A 15,307-nucleotide genomic window follows, 5' to 3' on the forward strand; every position below is an offset into this window, starting at 1 on the left:
TCCCTTAGAGATAGGGTGAGAAGCTCAGTCATCCGGGAGGGACTCAGAGTAGAGCCGCTGCTCCTTCACATCGAGAGGAGCCAGTTGAGGTGGCTCGGGCATCTGGTCAGGATGCCTCCTGGACGCCTCCCTGGTGAGGTGTTCCGGGCACGTCCCACCGGGAGGAGGCCCCGGGGAAGACCCAGGACACGCTGGAGGGACTATGTCTCTCGGCTGGCCTGGGAACGCCTCGGGATTCCCCCGGAGGAGCTAGAAGAAGTGGCTGGGGAGAGGGAAGTCTGGGCCTCCCTTCTGAAGCTGCTACCCCCGCAACCCGACCTCGGATAAGCGGAAGAAGATGGATGGATGGATGGATGGAGCTTGTTACACCTCTAATAAATAAAGTCCAGTTTCACCACATGCACTCACCTTGATTAATAATTAAAAAGGATTCAGTTGTGTATAATGTGATATCATTAAAAAGCAGCTATTTTGTGAAGGCTTCAGAGGTTTGTTAGAGAACATTAGTGAACAAAATGTCATGAATATGCCCTCTGTCCAATCTGACTGAAATTGAGATATTTTGCAAATTAACCTTTAGGAATAAAATCAATTTCTAGACTTGCAGTGCAGACATACCACAAGACTTAAAGCTGCAATAGCATCAAAAGGTGGTTCTATGAAGAGCTTCAAACACAGGTATTCCATGATTTTCAAAGTCTCATTTGTAAAAGATTTTCTAAACCGTTTTTTTTTTCTTTCTAATTAAAGATCTTATATTACTTTGTGTTTCTCTGGCATATAAAATCTCCCCAAATTACTTTAAAGTTTGTGGTTTCAACAGCACAGAATGTGAAATAGTTAAAGGAGTATATTTGATTACTTTTGCAGAACCATGACATCTCCAAACAAAAAGCCAAAGCTGTACGTCATCAGAGTTTTGAGTTCACCCTTCTATACTGAAGATCTCAAGTTCAGGAAAATAGATGTTTTTTCCCCATTGTGAGAAATATTTAAAACGTTATCTTGAAATGTACAAAGAAAAAAAAAACGTAGATACTAATGTAAAAAATATGACATCTGGGGAATCTCTTCCTCACTGTAGTTTTACTGCAGCATTTTCGATCAGATACTGAAACCTTCTCATTGCAAGGAATTAAATTTCAGTCTGGGAGAAACATATTCATAGACTAGTCTGACAAAATGCTTTTAGATGAAGATATAGTGTAGAGACTGATTGTGTTAGATTTTAGTGGCTCATGAGGGAAATGAAGCTAATAAGCTAAATCTTAACATGTCAAACTTAATAAAACATCTTCCGACTCATCGCCCAGAGGAGCACAATGAATTTAGAGTAATAAGAGAGTAGCAGTCAGAAGCATCTGAAGCTGTAGTACTCCTTAAAGAAGAGAGTGATTAAACTAAAAATCTGACTATTACACAGGAGGAATCAGAAAAACTCATATGAGAAAAACCACTTGGAATAAACCATCATTATTGAATGATTATTTGTGAATATTGCATTATTGTTAGGAATATGGTTAATAGTGATTAAAACAGCAATACATACTTAAATCTGTTTTAATGAGATCTGATAGGATAGAAAAACATACAGTAGTGTAATATTGTGAAGTGAAAGAGAAATGATGCATGGTTTTGAAATTGCGAGTCAACATGTTGTGGAGCCACGTTCGGCTGTAGTTAAAACTCTACAGCCTCGTTTACATGGAGCCGATTTCCAGTGGAACTGTAACATTTTTATTTACACTTCTCTAGTGATGAAGTCTCTGACTTCTTGACACCATTTCTCAAAGTAAAACCTGGAGTCATGCTCTTTATATTCTATTCCAATGGTTTTATTAGTGTTCTGAGGAACGTTTAAAGCTTGTTCTCCTACATTGCTCCAAGGCATTTACAGAACTGTATTTATATTGAGACTGAATTACACAATTAGTTTTTTCATCTTTCTTGTTGTCATTTAGAGGTATCAGAGTAAAGATTATATGAATGCAAGTCACATTTTTTCAGATTTTCATTTGCAAATGAGCTGACATGATTCTCTTTATATCAATTCCATCCATGACCCTGCTTGTGTTGGCCTGTGATAGCTGCTAGTGTTCTGCCAATGAGTCTGATTTCCTCTCACTTTTCCTGGACACAGTGTTTGCACAAGTATCTCCATAATCCTCTTGCCTGGGACTTGGCTGCTGCTGTTTTAGAAGAGATGAAGACAATTCTTCCCACTGTGTAAATGTGAGCACAGCCTTTGATGCTTTATTCACGTCACTTTTTTTAAAGAACGTGTCCATTTTTTTCTCATACTCCCAGTCCCTCTCTGTGTAACCCTCCCACCCTGACTATGCCTGTTCGGATCGATCTAGCCATGTCCCCTGCTCCCACATGTCATTTTTTTTCTTTGACTGGCTCTCCTCTGCCTTCTGCTTGGTATTCTGGGCTTGGAATGCATGCACCATCTCAGATCCATCAGATCCGATAGTAATGCCGCACCATGACTCTATGAAATGGCAAGATGTGAGCAGAGGGAAGACAGAGATGGTTAAACAAAAGTGTGTCTGTGTGTAGTGGTTGAGGTTAGTGGAGTATAGGTCAGTGGTTTGTCAAAGGAAAGAGAAAGGTAGGTAGGTAGATATTTTGTTTTATGGCACCTCTTAAGTGCACTCTTAATTGTGTTGTGTTATATTGAACACATAATTTACTAGATTGAACACAAAAACTAAAATAATAAGATTAGATTAATCACTAAAAGAACAGTAAATAGCTAACTAAAATGATTAATAATAAACATAAATTCTATGTATATTCCCTCTCTGGGGGAATTATGGTACAAAAAGATGAGGCGCAACTTCTACCTTAAGAAAATAAAGGTACTGGCTCTCATCTCCACCATCAGCACTTTGTGAGTGATGTGCGTGTGTGTGTGTGGGCGTGTGGGGGGGCCAATGTGTGTGAAGGGTTTATAAATCAAGACTATCTGCTTTAACACCTTTTTCATTACTTTCAAAAACTTTGTAAGCATGAAAATGGTCAACCACAAACTTGTTAACAAACCAGATGTTGTGATTATTTCACCTGGAGTGAATTTAACTCAACTACAGGGATTAATATTTAACCTGCTTGATTGACAATACTCACAGAGCTTCCTGATCAGAACAAGTGTTGAAGCAACTCCAAAATCAACACCCACTAACTCAGAGTTATTAAAATTGAAAAAAATCAATACTACAGATTTTGCAACTGTGTCGATGAAAAAAGAAAAGAAATATATACATACATATATATATATATATATATATATATATATATATATATATATATATATATATATATGTATATACATACATACAGTGTGTGTGTGTGTGTGTGTAATTTCCTTGAGGGTCATTGTACATGGTTTAGCCTGCAGACGGAGAGAATTTCTTTTAGCAGACTATATTACAGAAGATCTCTTGACTCTTTTGCTGTAATAATTTGATCGGTTGAAGCCACAGAAATGTGACAGTTCAGATTTCTTAATTTTAGAGGTAATCATTCATCAGTAATGTTAGTGAAACTGATTTTAAAAACATTATTTAACACAGTTAAGTTTTGATTTAACAAGAGAGATCTGTTACAGTTATGACTTAATATTACCTACAAAGTATTATTTTTTTAACAATAGTTGAAACTCAAATTCAGAGAGGAAAAAAACGCTTTGTTACCCTTCAAGCCAAGCATATTATTTTTTCCATTCAATATTTCATATTTCTGAGGTAGTTGTTTGAAATACAAGTTCCATATTCTATTTCTGGTTTATGTAAAATTGCACTCCTGTTGCACGCCACTCTGCAGCTCTAAATTTCATCTACTTTATAATAATACAATTTTCTAGAAGTGAGTTTATATGTTGCTATTCAGTGCAGTAGCATAAGCTCACCCAGCTTTACAATGCACATTCCTCTGCAATGCATCCTGCAAATTCTTCACATTGCTCATTTTGTTCTCTTTAACTTGCTCATCATTCCTTTCTTACATGTCAAAGCAGAAGCAGACAAGCAAGTGCTGATCATATTGATGTTTTCCCATTTTTCATTTATTAGTCGCTCTTATTTTTTGCTCTCTTCCTTTCAAAAGCCTCTCAATCCTCAGTGTGATCTCCCCCATGGCTTTCCTCTACAGCAGTGCGTTGCCTTGGTAATTACCAGTTGTCTTAAACAGACAGATGGAATAAGAGAGAGTGACGGGCAATTTTCCCAGAGTCTGCTTTCCCCATATTTGTGCACGCTACTCCTTTTTTGCGCCTGTGTTATTTGTATGCACGCTTCCTTTCTCCTTCTTGTCTCTTCCTTCTTTATGTCGCTCCTCCTTTCACCAACTTCATGTGAGTTTGTGCACAACTGATGTGTGTGTGAAAAGCAAAAAAAAAAAGGAGGAATTACCTGACAAGATGTGTTAGCTGAAGATGGGAGAGCGATAGTCTCATCTCTTTCTTGTGTGCTGGTCATTTTAGATGCCAGGTGTCACTCTGGACCACCACAGGGGACCCAGAAAGCATCACCTCCCTTTCTTCTTTTCTCTTTCTTTCCAGCATGGCCCAAACATAGCAACAGGATTAACCAAAGGGCTATTTCTGTCTGTAAAGGATTAGATAGGTGAACGATGTAAGAAGAGAGTCAAGCACAGTACACCAGCTGCTGACATCTTTTATCACGTTTCAGAGGTCACTTTATCTTTATATTATCCATTTTCTTCTTTCAGGCTGGCATGATCAGGACAGAGAAAGAGGAGTTTTTTATTGAACCAGTGGAAAGGGGCGATGGAGTAATAGAAAAAGAGGAGGATGGAGGAGGAGGGAGGACACACATCATCTATCGCTCGTCAGCTGTTAAGAAAGTGCCCATCAGCAGCCCAGCGGCGGACTACCACTCCAGAGGTTAGTCTGTGGTTCCCATGGTGCTATCCTCCACTTTTATACATCCTTGACTTAAAGCTCTTCATGCACACTTCAGCACCATTCTCGTATTTCTGTGTCTCCTTGAACTTACACCTTACGGACAAAGCAAAGTCCCACAGTATTGGTGCAAAAACTGCCAAATTACAGAAAAAAGCTTTTCTCATCAGTATTTTCACTTCTAAATATTTTATTTGCTTAGCTATTTTTATTTTAAAAGTCTGCTGTGCCGCTTGAGCTATAAAGAGTGATTCAATTAAAAAGCCAGCTCTGCTCGTAAAAGTTTGACACAAACAACACGAGTCAATGTTTTCCATATATTTTGTAATACAAAATGTTTAAACCATGTGGACAAAGCAGATAATGAGTCCCACACACCTGAATAACACATATGGTCATATTTACTTTTTTATTTTGCTTTTGGCATACTCCGTCTGGTCATTCGGGGCATTTCATGCCAAACAAAAGCCGAGTTTGTTTGACTATCATGCTGTGAATTGCATCGTGTAAATTTACACGCTCATTATCTCATAGTATGCTGTAATTGTCCTGGAAGGTGAATTTTTTTCTACTTAAAATTAAAAGAATTTACTTGTTTCTATAATCTTTCATTGCATAAAGTAGAGGAAAATTGGAAAGATTGTTATTAGATTATGTTGCTAGTAAATAATTAGTCGGGTCACGGATCATAACAATTGTCAAATCTTATTAGTTCTTCAATTTCTGACAATAATGCACTCAACTCGGTCTGAATAACATATGGTGCCCTCCCTATCTTTCTCATACCTTGTTTTTTATCAAACTATAATATGCAAAAGCAGTGTGTCATATGGTGCTATCAAAATTAAACTTGTACTCAAATGTACCCTGCTGCTGGTGTATTCACGTCCCAACAAGAAAGGTGTGACATATGGAGCAACACATGGTCTACTGATAATGGCAGCTTCAGTATCTAAAATGTCCATGGAGGTGGAGTAAGTCTGCAGATCAGCACCTAACAGACCGACACCCTTCCAGTGGCAAACCATCTGTCTGTAATTCTGAACTAGTTGTCACAAAAAGTAGGAAGTAAAATCTTTACATCGTCCAAAAAGACATTATAATTTCTGAACAGTTTCTGGGCAGCATTCAGACTTTGACACACATATGTTTTCCAGATTTTCTTTTCCAAAAATATTTGGATGGTTTTGTACTACTATGACTAATCACAAAGGGGGAGCATACAGGTGTGAGTCAAAGCTCATTATAATGAATACATTGCAACAGATGAGATCTATGTCTTCCTATTCTGAGCGGTTGACTCGAGAATGTCTAATAATATACCGAGAGAGTGAGAGAGTTTCCATAGGAACACCCAGCAAGGACAGGCTGCATTTGAGTAACATAAATCTGCTCCCAATGTTACTAATACCTGGCAATGCATCCACTTACAGCCACGTCTCTGCAGCCTGACCACATGTACACGCTGGGGAGAACAGGGAAAAGTTTATTGAGAACACAGGCATGTAAAGGATGTAACCAAAAAGCTTACACAACTCCCCTGACTGTGAATTTACACTTTAGAGCACACATACCCGCACACACGCTGTGTGTGTGCAGACAAAGGAAACACACACTCTCTCAGTGCGTCTCACTGCTGCTTGTTGCCTTTGAATCTGTCTTTCTAATGAAGAGTGGGGTGCAGATCAATAGCGTAGGATAGAACAGGCCACTGTGTGTGTGTGTTGGTGTGCGCGCGCGTCTGTGTGCGTGCACATACAGCGTGGGCATCAGTTCTGTGGTCGTCTGGCTCTGAGAGCTGGGATTTTCAAGGCTAAGCAGACAGACAGACTGACTGATAGACAGACAGACAAGCAGGCAGGCATGTGCTGCTCCCAGTGGTATTTCATGTGGATGTCTCTTCACGTCTCATCACTTTTTTTTCTTTGCTTTTTGTCTTTGCTATTTTAGAAACATTATGTAAACACAAAGTTTACCTTCCAGCTGTTGCATCATGTTGTTGTAACATCAGACATATAGGAAAGCACCTTGCAGAGTTTATGCAGAGCTTGACTTCTAGTTAACACCAAACTAACTTCTTTTTATACTTTTTTGCCTTTTATTTCTCAGGTAATCACTCCTGCAGATCAATCAGGAACATTAACATCATTAATTAAGATCAATCACTCATTTCTGTTAATACCCCGTGTTAGGCGTGCTTTATCCGCAGCCTGACTTATTTGCTCAGCAAAGTCAGAAGGAAGGAAGTTATATTTAGCAAGGCAATACAGGATCTGAAAAAGAACAGAAGGAATTAGGAGCAAGATTGATTGCTTTCTTGCACCGTAAGCCAGGGAGGTGTGAATCAATGCTCTAAATGGAGAAAGCGACCCTCATTATTAATGTGGTACATTCATCAATTAATCGCTGCAGCGATAGAAAATAAAAGATTGACTTTTTTTTTTGTTCCACAGCGGACGGAGCTCCATCGTTCAATCTGTCTCTTCTCTTTTGTAAAAATTGTATTTTATACTATTCCATCTGCAGCTTTGATCGTTGTCCCCATTTTTTATTTCACTTTTCTTTTCTTTTATTTCTGTTATTGATACTTTTCTTGGCTCAAGCTGATTTTCGTTCTGCTCTTTTTCATCCCACAACCATAACAGAGAGAGCAGCGTTAGTGTTTTGTCTGATAGGACTTGGTTTCTTGTTTCTGTGTGTTTCCAACTCAAGGGTATTGAGACTTTAAATGCCTCAATTTCTCAGCCACAGGGCATCTTTCTGTACTTTTTATAGTTTGCGTGGAAAACAAAATTGAGCAGAATCTGCTTCATGTGGGGATATTAAGTTGTATTTAAGATGTATGGCATCAACCAGCTAACTTTTTTAAATATTTTTTTTGGCTGCAGTGACCTTTTTTTGACAGCAAATGACAGAATAGTGGACTATGAGAGAGGCTAGGAGATGCAGAAAAGGTCAAAGGGCCGTGACGGCCGCATAGAGGTCCGGTGCCTCCATAGATGGGCCGTGCATTTTACTCCTGCACCACCACCATCAAATTAATTCAGTTTTGAGCAGCCAAACGCAACAGAGTTCAGCACAAATTTGCTGTCCTTTGCAGAAAATCTGAATTTTTTATTGTCAATAAATCCTTTTTGCCGTTATGCTTTTATGAGAAGCTTTATATTTATCTCATATTCATACAATTATATTTACGTAAGGAGGCATTCTTACTTATTTGGAATATTTTAATCAAACTTTAAATTTTTATTTACTACAAAGACAAGTGAAGGAAATGCTGCAAACAAATCTACTATTGGGTTAGTTATTATTATATTATATGATATCTTCCAGATGCTGCTTTGCTTACAGGTGTCAGTTTTATCTATGGGTTTTGGCGACACACAAAACCCATTATTTTTGTTTTGAATAGAGGCCATGTTTCAATGTGTGTGTGTGAGAAGGTAGCCGCTACCAAACAGGCCAAACCAAACTTGGTATGTATTCCAGATACTATTTCCCAATGCAAAAGATTAAACTTTACTTTGCAAAAGTATTGCTTCATTAGTTTTCACTGAATTGGAAATCAGTAAGCTTTTGATTTTAATCTATTTAACAATTAATAATTTAATACTAGATAGTTGGCATAACTATCTAGTATTATAGTATTATAGTATTATAGTTTTTATTTTTAAAAATAAAAAATTTTATTTTTATTTTTTCCCTCTTCAAGTGAGCCCTTAAGTCTGAAGCACCAAAAATAATAATATTAATTGTTTATGAATGTCAGGGGTTTGATGCGGACGACTACTCCTGCAGGCAATTATTATATTTTTTTAATACTTTAGCCAAATTTAGCTGGGCTGACATTAGTTATAAGAAAACCGAACATTTATGAATGTTTTAGGGCTACTTTATGTAACTTTGTGGCAAGAAAAGGAAGTAAAACACCAATAATAAACTCAACCTTACTGGACTATACAAGATTAAAACACTCACTGGCATGAGATCACTGCCAAGACCAGTCAAACCTAACTGTACAGCAGGTACAGTTAACTTTAACTGTTCCAGCTGTATCCTTTCTTGTATTTCTGAATCAAAGTGCGTAAAGTCATATTCTTGTAGGCCAAAAGAAAAAGAAAACAACTCCTACTTATGTACACAAGAGACACGCAAAACACAAACTTCACACACATAGACACTCCACATGTGTGTGAACGGCCCAGGTGTGCCTCTGGGAGGAAATTACAGGAGGGGAAGCATTTCAGCAGCCAGCTGCTTCCGCTCTCCGCTCTTTGTGGCCATTGGCTCTGTCCCTGGAGACCACCACTGCCTTATTACCACACTCTATGTGCCTCTGTATGTGTCACTGCAGCGCTTTGCATTCCTGTTTGCACTTTGTGTGTTTCCCTGTGCATTTGACGGTTTTATTCCATGCCTGTTTTACTCACAGCTGACTGACAGCATTTGTGTATCTGCTGGTGTGTGTCTATGAGTGCGCCTTTACTGTACATCCCTCAGTGTGTGTTCTCCCTTTTGCTTGTCAGTCTCCTCACCTGCTAGTAAACTCCCAGCAGGCCCTCCATTGAGCCGTCAGTCAGCACGCCGCAGCGCTGCCTTTAAACTGAACAAGTCTCTGGGGATAATAGCAGGGTGTGGCCGACCTCTGCTCCAGTCTGCAGCCAGCGATGCTGCACTGAGCCTCATGAAGCTTGTGTGTGTGGATGTCTGGGGTTTGGTCTCTCTGTTTGGGGAAAAAAAAAAAAGCAGAGGGTGAGTTCTGGAATCGAAGCCATGGAATATGACTGAAGAGGTAATGTGTTATTACAGTCCCAGTGATTGAGAGAGTGTCACTATAATCATGGTGATCATAGCACTGACAAGATTAGCACCTTTGTGGTGCCTCTGATGTGATGTTCATATTTTTAGAAGCTGATCTTGTTGTTGAAATATCACTAGGCCTACATACCATGGCTGAGCTCATTTTCTCAGACGTGTTTTTTTTTTTTGTGTGTATATTTTTTCTGCATGTTGCCCAGTATTTAGTACACTTTGGTTTATAAAGTACCTTTTCATTTACAAATGAAAGAAAGAAAATAGAAGATCTTTACTGGGATAAAGGAGCGATTTAAAGAGCTTCAAGACATAGCACACTAAATCTATTAGTCTGGGATGGATGGATGGATGGATGGATGGATGGATGGATGGATGGATGGATGGATGGATGGATGGATGGATGCTGATGTTCTAGTTTTTTTATTGATCTCATGTATTATTCAAATTTTCTCAAAAAATAGAATATAAGAATTTGAATGTTGTGTATTAGAATATTTCACCTTATTTTTAATGAATTTATTATATATGAGTTTCAGTTTCTAAAATGATTGACAAGGAATATTAAATGTTTTTATGACATCCAAACCTTTTTGAGACAGACATGTGTTCACCTAACTTTATTTTTCTAAAAAATCACATCCAGAAAGTGCTTTTGTTTTACTGAGTTTGACTTTCATGATATTTCAAAGATTGTAAAGCAAAGTTTCAGAGTGTAGTTGAGGTAGAGATTTTGCTCCTAAAATCAAATCAAATCTACACCATTAAGTGTTACCGTAAATCAAAACATGTTCTTAAGAGAATTATAGCCTCTGGTACTGAGTGACTGCAGTTTTGAGCTCCATGAAGTTGGCCCACGTTCTGTCTCAGCATCCGTTATGCAACTAGCCAACCTAAGGGACAGAAGCTCGAGGAAGATGAGATGGTGTGTGACTCCCTTCCTCCCACTACTGTCACTCTGCAGCAAACACACTTGAAGCATACACACCCACCCACGTATATGTTGTGTTAAATCTGGCACTGCTAAGGGAACCATAGCAGCTGTAGCCACTGCTAAATATTCCTTAAAGTTAGCAGCAGTACTTTCAGAAAATTACTGTGCTTTCTAATGTTTAAGTTTAGCAGTAGCCTAATACATTCTGTTTTGGGTCATTATTTTGACCTTTGGTGTGAGTTTTGATGTATAATTTTATTGCAGCAAAAATAAGAAAACGTATAACTTTGTTAGTATAGATGTTTAGTAAATAGACTGTAGAATCACAGTCCATTTACTAAAGATTTAAGCTAAGATGCGCATACTTTTTTGGTTAGTTATTATTTTTAAGTCACTTATTGAGAAGAGTCTTTAGTTTACCTCTTTTATGGACCCCCTAATTGTTTTTTGAATACTGTTGTTGTTAAATGCTTTGATGCATAAACTGGAATAGTAAGTTATTTCTTCATAAATACCACCACTACCTGTAGTCCTGCAGCAATTTTCTTCTCTTTCACTGCCACATTTTGCTAAGTTTATTAAATTAAAATGATGCTTTATGCAAATAAGTTTGTGAGTGTAATTACCCTTAGAATGAAAATCAAAACCAGCCAAAGTCGGAGATCATAGGCCAAACCACGGAGAAAAACATGAACCAGTAGAGGCCAGTAAAAGCCTGATCTACACGTTTTGAGGTATGATGACACAAAAAACTGTACTTAAAAAACATGGTACACTGAGACTGGATTATAACCTTATCTCAATCTGTTTATAATTGTATTCTTAATTGATTTTTCTTTTTTTTTGTTGTTCTGTTAAATAAACATGACACATAGATTAGATTATAGTGTGAATTTTGAGTCTTCCAGCTCAGCCCATGCACCATCAACTTGATAAGCTTAATCAGCTGCTGAATGCAGTATACCTGAGTTGGTGTAAAGAAAAAAAAAAGCTTCAGCCTCCATCCAGATCCACGATATGAGGCACAGTTCACTGAAACAGCACTGAGGGTAATGTAGATGTGTGTGTAAAGAGGATGTAATAGCGAGCCAACTGATTTGGAGGTTAATGGAGCCTCTCATGTGAATGAGGCTTTTATCACTCAGGATAGTCTGACAATTACACGGCTTTCACAGCAGTTTCCTCGTCCTGTGAATGTATGTCTGTTATGTTTTCAGCCTCTTATGAGCTGTAAACATGCACCATAGGAGTGAAACTGCAAAATAAAGACTGTAAAGCCTGTCAATACTGTTTTAAATGTAGGTCTCTTTTCTCATTTATAGAGTTGATGATGTGGGTTTAAATGTACATTCAAGGTTCAGCTTAATGCTAATCGTCTTTTTTAAGAAATCTCCCCGGAGGATACGGTCTCCGACTGACCTTTTCACTCCAGTTGGCTATGTATATGCACTGTAGTTCATGTGCGGCGTGTGTGCCTCATTGCTGCTGTCTGATTAGCAAAGTGATGTGTGGTGGTGGGAGTTTGTTACGCTCCAGTTTATTTGCCATTGCACCACCCCCGGGAGTTTAATTGAATAAAACACTGCTCTGTGGCTTCTCATTCAACAAATGCTTTATTGCAGCTCATAAGACTCAATGAGATACACACATTTATAGCTCAGACAAACTGCACAGGTGGAGGGAATCTTTTTTTTTTAATTATTATTATTCCTTGATTTTGGTGTTTTTTCATCTGATTGGCACTTCAGTCACCGTGTTCCTGGCAATGGCATACAGATAATGAAACCACTTGTTCTTTGCTACAGTCAGTTGGATAATATACCACCATTTTATCAGCTTTTATATTAACTATGCTCTAGTGCCTTCAGTCCATAGGACTATCAGTTTTTGTTTTTTACCATGTCTCTAATTACCCTCATCTGAACCTTTCAGACTTTGAAAGAGCTTCCCAAAAGGAGCAAAAGCTCCTCAGTAGGAAAATACTTTTGCTGTGAAGGCCAATCACTGTCTCTTTTTTTTAGCTTAGAATCATATATTGAAAATGCTCCAAATGTTATGTCCAACTTTAACAATACACAAAGAGCATGTAGCAGAAACCCAGGTTGGTTGTAAGAAACCAAACAACAACTGGCACTCTCTATGGTCAGAACTTCCCTCAGATTTAAAAATGGTATTTAAAAATGATGGGAAAAAATATTGCATTTGAATAGCAGAGATGTGTTAATTGATAGAATGAACTTTCTCAGTTTTCTTTGAAATATCTGCTTAGGTCGTTTTCAGATTTGTTTAATTATGTTATATGTTTTGTATATGTTTTACTTGATCATTAAAATACACAGGCATAGATGTTATATTGGAAATGTTAAAATATAATCAGTTTAAACTGAACTGTCATCCAATTTTTATTATTAATAAATTTCACACTAAAAAGGAAAACATAATAGAAGTATTTGAATACACAAATCAGATTTGAATTTAAATGATAATTTCCTGCATTTGTTATTGTTACAACTCTGATTTGTAGATGGGAATTTTTGAAAATCGCTAATGTTACCATTACTCCTTTTGATGCTATGTGTTATAATCAGGATTTGTTTTTTTCCTTAGATACTTCATTGTCTCAGCAGCACAATGAAACAAAGAGGGGAGAATGTATCTGTTGCTTGCACAAATGTGGGTTTATGATAATTAATTTAAAGTGGCAATAAACATTAATTTGCAAGTAATCCTATTGATAGTACTCATCAAACATATATTACTCAATAGAAAAAAATGTGAATAAATATTGAGTGGGATTAGCTTGCACCAACATCTGCTCCCAGTTGCTTCATGGGCGTTATTAATGATTATATTCATAGTCTCAAAGGCTGTTCATCGGTTCAGATCGTTTGGGTATTGTTGTGTCAATGAAAAAATCAATTTATTTTATTTGCACAATGTAACTGATGATGCAAGTTTTGGATGGTCACACTTTTAAGTTCATTACCGTTCTCTATGGGTTTGCAATAATCATGCAAGAAGCTATAGTAAACAGATTAATGTCTCTGAAGTGTGTTTGTGGTAGCAGTTTTATCTGTGAGGCGTGTGAAACCGATCCAATAAAGTCACTAGTTTACACAGTCAGTGGACAGTATCCATGGAGGAGGGTCTGCTTTTATGTAATGTGTCTTCCACAGCTGTGGCCACAATCACACTGAGACAATTACAGAGCATGCTGGCATGTCTTCAGTGCCTGTGCCTGTGCACATACTCTTCCTCTCCTGCCATATGCGTGTTCGTGTAGTGAGGAGAGGGAGATGGATCTTCCTCCATAACACATGTGCTGATGCCAGTGAAAACTTCTCTTTGGCATATTCCCCACAATCCCCCATGATCCGTCTCTATCAGTCCTCAGAACTCTAACTCTGGGAGATTTCTGAAAGGATTCCCAATCAAGCTGACCAACCCCAGTTTTCTGGCTCCTTGTCATCTTTGTGTGTATGTGTGCTTTTAGTTTTTACACTGTAGCTCACTCCCCTGTACTCCCATCTGCATTCTCCTTTTGACCTCTATTCTTCCTCTCTTCCTCTTTATGCTCCACCATCTGTCCCTTTACTCCCTAGTTTCTTTTCTCTTTCTAACTCTCTCAAGGCCTCCAGGAGCAGCCGAATGTCCCCAGTAGTAGTAACTAGTTAGGATGTTCTTTATAAATATTCTTGGATTCATTTGTGTAAATTAACTAAAGACGCCTTCATCAGATCATTCAACCAAGTTTTAGAAATGTTTGACAGGCTCATTATGATTTTACCAGATTCAATGTTTAGATGCAACATATTTTAATATATATTCATAATGACCTTATCTTATATCTAATGTGTCAGCTCATTAAAGGAAGTTAAGAAGACACAAGAACCAGAGCTGTGGCCAGAAAAGACATGAAACTTATTAAATGGAAGTAAAATAAAACTTGAACAGATTATTTTTAAAAAACTATTTTTTAAGTTAAAACAAGGAGGGATTATCTGTAATTTAACTGGTAATATGATGTTGCAGTTATCGTGTAAAAAATATGAACATTTAAAGTTATAAATATATTTTATAAAGTTCTTTTGTTGTGTGGGTTTAGTGAGAAAAAACAAGAACAACATATTTTGGTGAATTATTTTTACTCACACAGCAGATAAGCATGTCTATTACGAATATTTAACTGAGCAGCTACACCAATTAGCTGGCTAAATCCACCTAATTAGCTTTAAAGGTAGAAGAAAAGGAGAAATTGTTCTGTGAGATAGGAGATAAAGAAGTCTAATCTGCTTTAATCACACATCTGTTGAGGCTATGATACATGTACACAATCAACACAGGCTTAAAATGAGAACTACCCTCACTATATATTTGTTTTTTGGTGAGTTATTACATTATACTAACAGGTATAATTTATCGCATGCCTGCCATCACACTTTCTGCAGCAAAACGCACACTCAGAGGCAGATGTGATAGTGATGTCTGCCTGTGGCATGCGTGTCGCTCTCTCTGTCTGGATAGTTAGGGCTGAAATTGCCAATAAATAGTGGCCGGTGGCCTTCAGCATCACCAGCGGGGAGAGATTTGTGTCCTCGTACCTGATTGGCCCAGGGCGGAGAAAGAGAACAAAC

General features: G+C 37.8%; 1 protein-coding gene across 3 annotated transcripts in view; it reads left to right on the forward strand.

The window, feature by feature from the left end:
• Positions 1-15,307, forward strand: part of LOC102234845 (A disintegrin and metalloproteinase with thrombospondin motifs 2-like) — a 132,611-nt gene that overhangs the window by 55,781 nt on the left and 61,523 nt on the right. For all 3 annotated transcript variants that reach the window (XM_023328512.1, XM_023328513.1, XM_023328514.1), the window contains exon 3: positions 4,735-4,909. In XM_023328512.1, the coding sequence (XP_023184280.1) occupies positions 4,735-4,909 (175 nt within the window). The remainder of the gene's footprint in view (positions 1-4,734; positions 4,910-15,307) is intronic.

This window comes from Xiphophorus maculatus, chromosome 23, assembly GCF_002775205.1.
Source record: "Xiphophorus maculatus strain JP 163 A chromosome 23, X_maculatus-5.0-male, whole genome shotgun sequence".
Classification (NCBI taxonomy): Eukaryota; Metazoa; Chordata; class Actinopteri; order Cyprinodontiformes; family Poeciliidae; genus Xiphophorus; species Xiphophorus maculatus.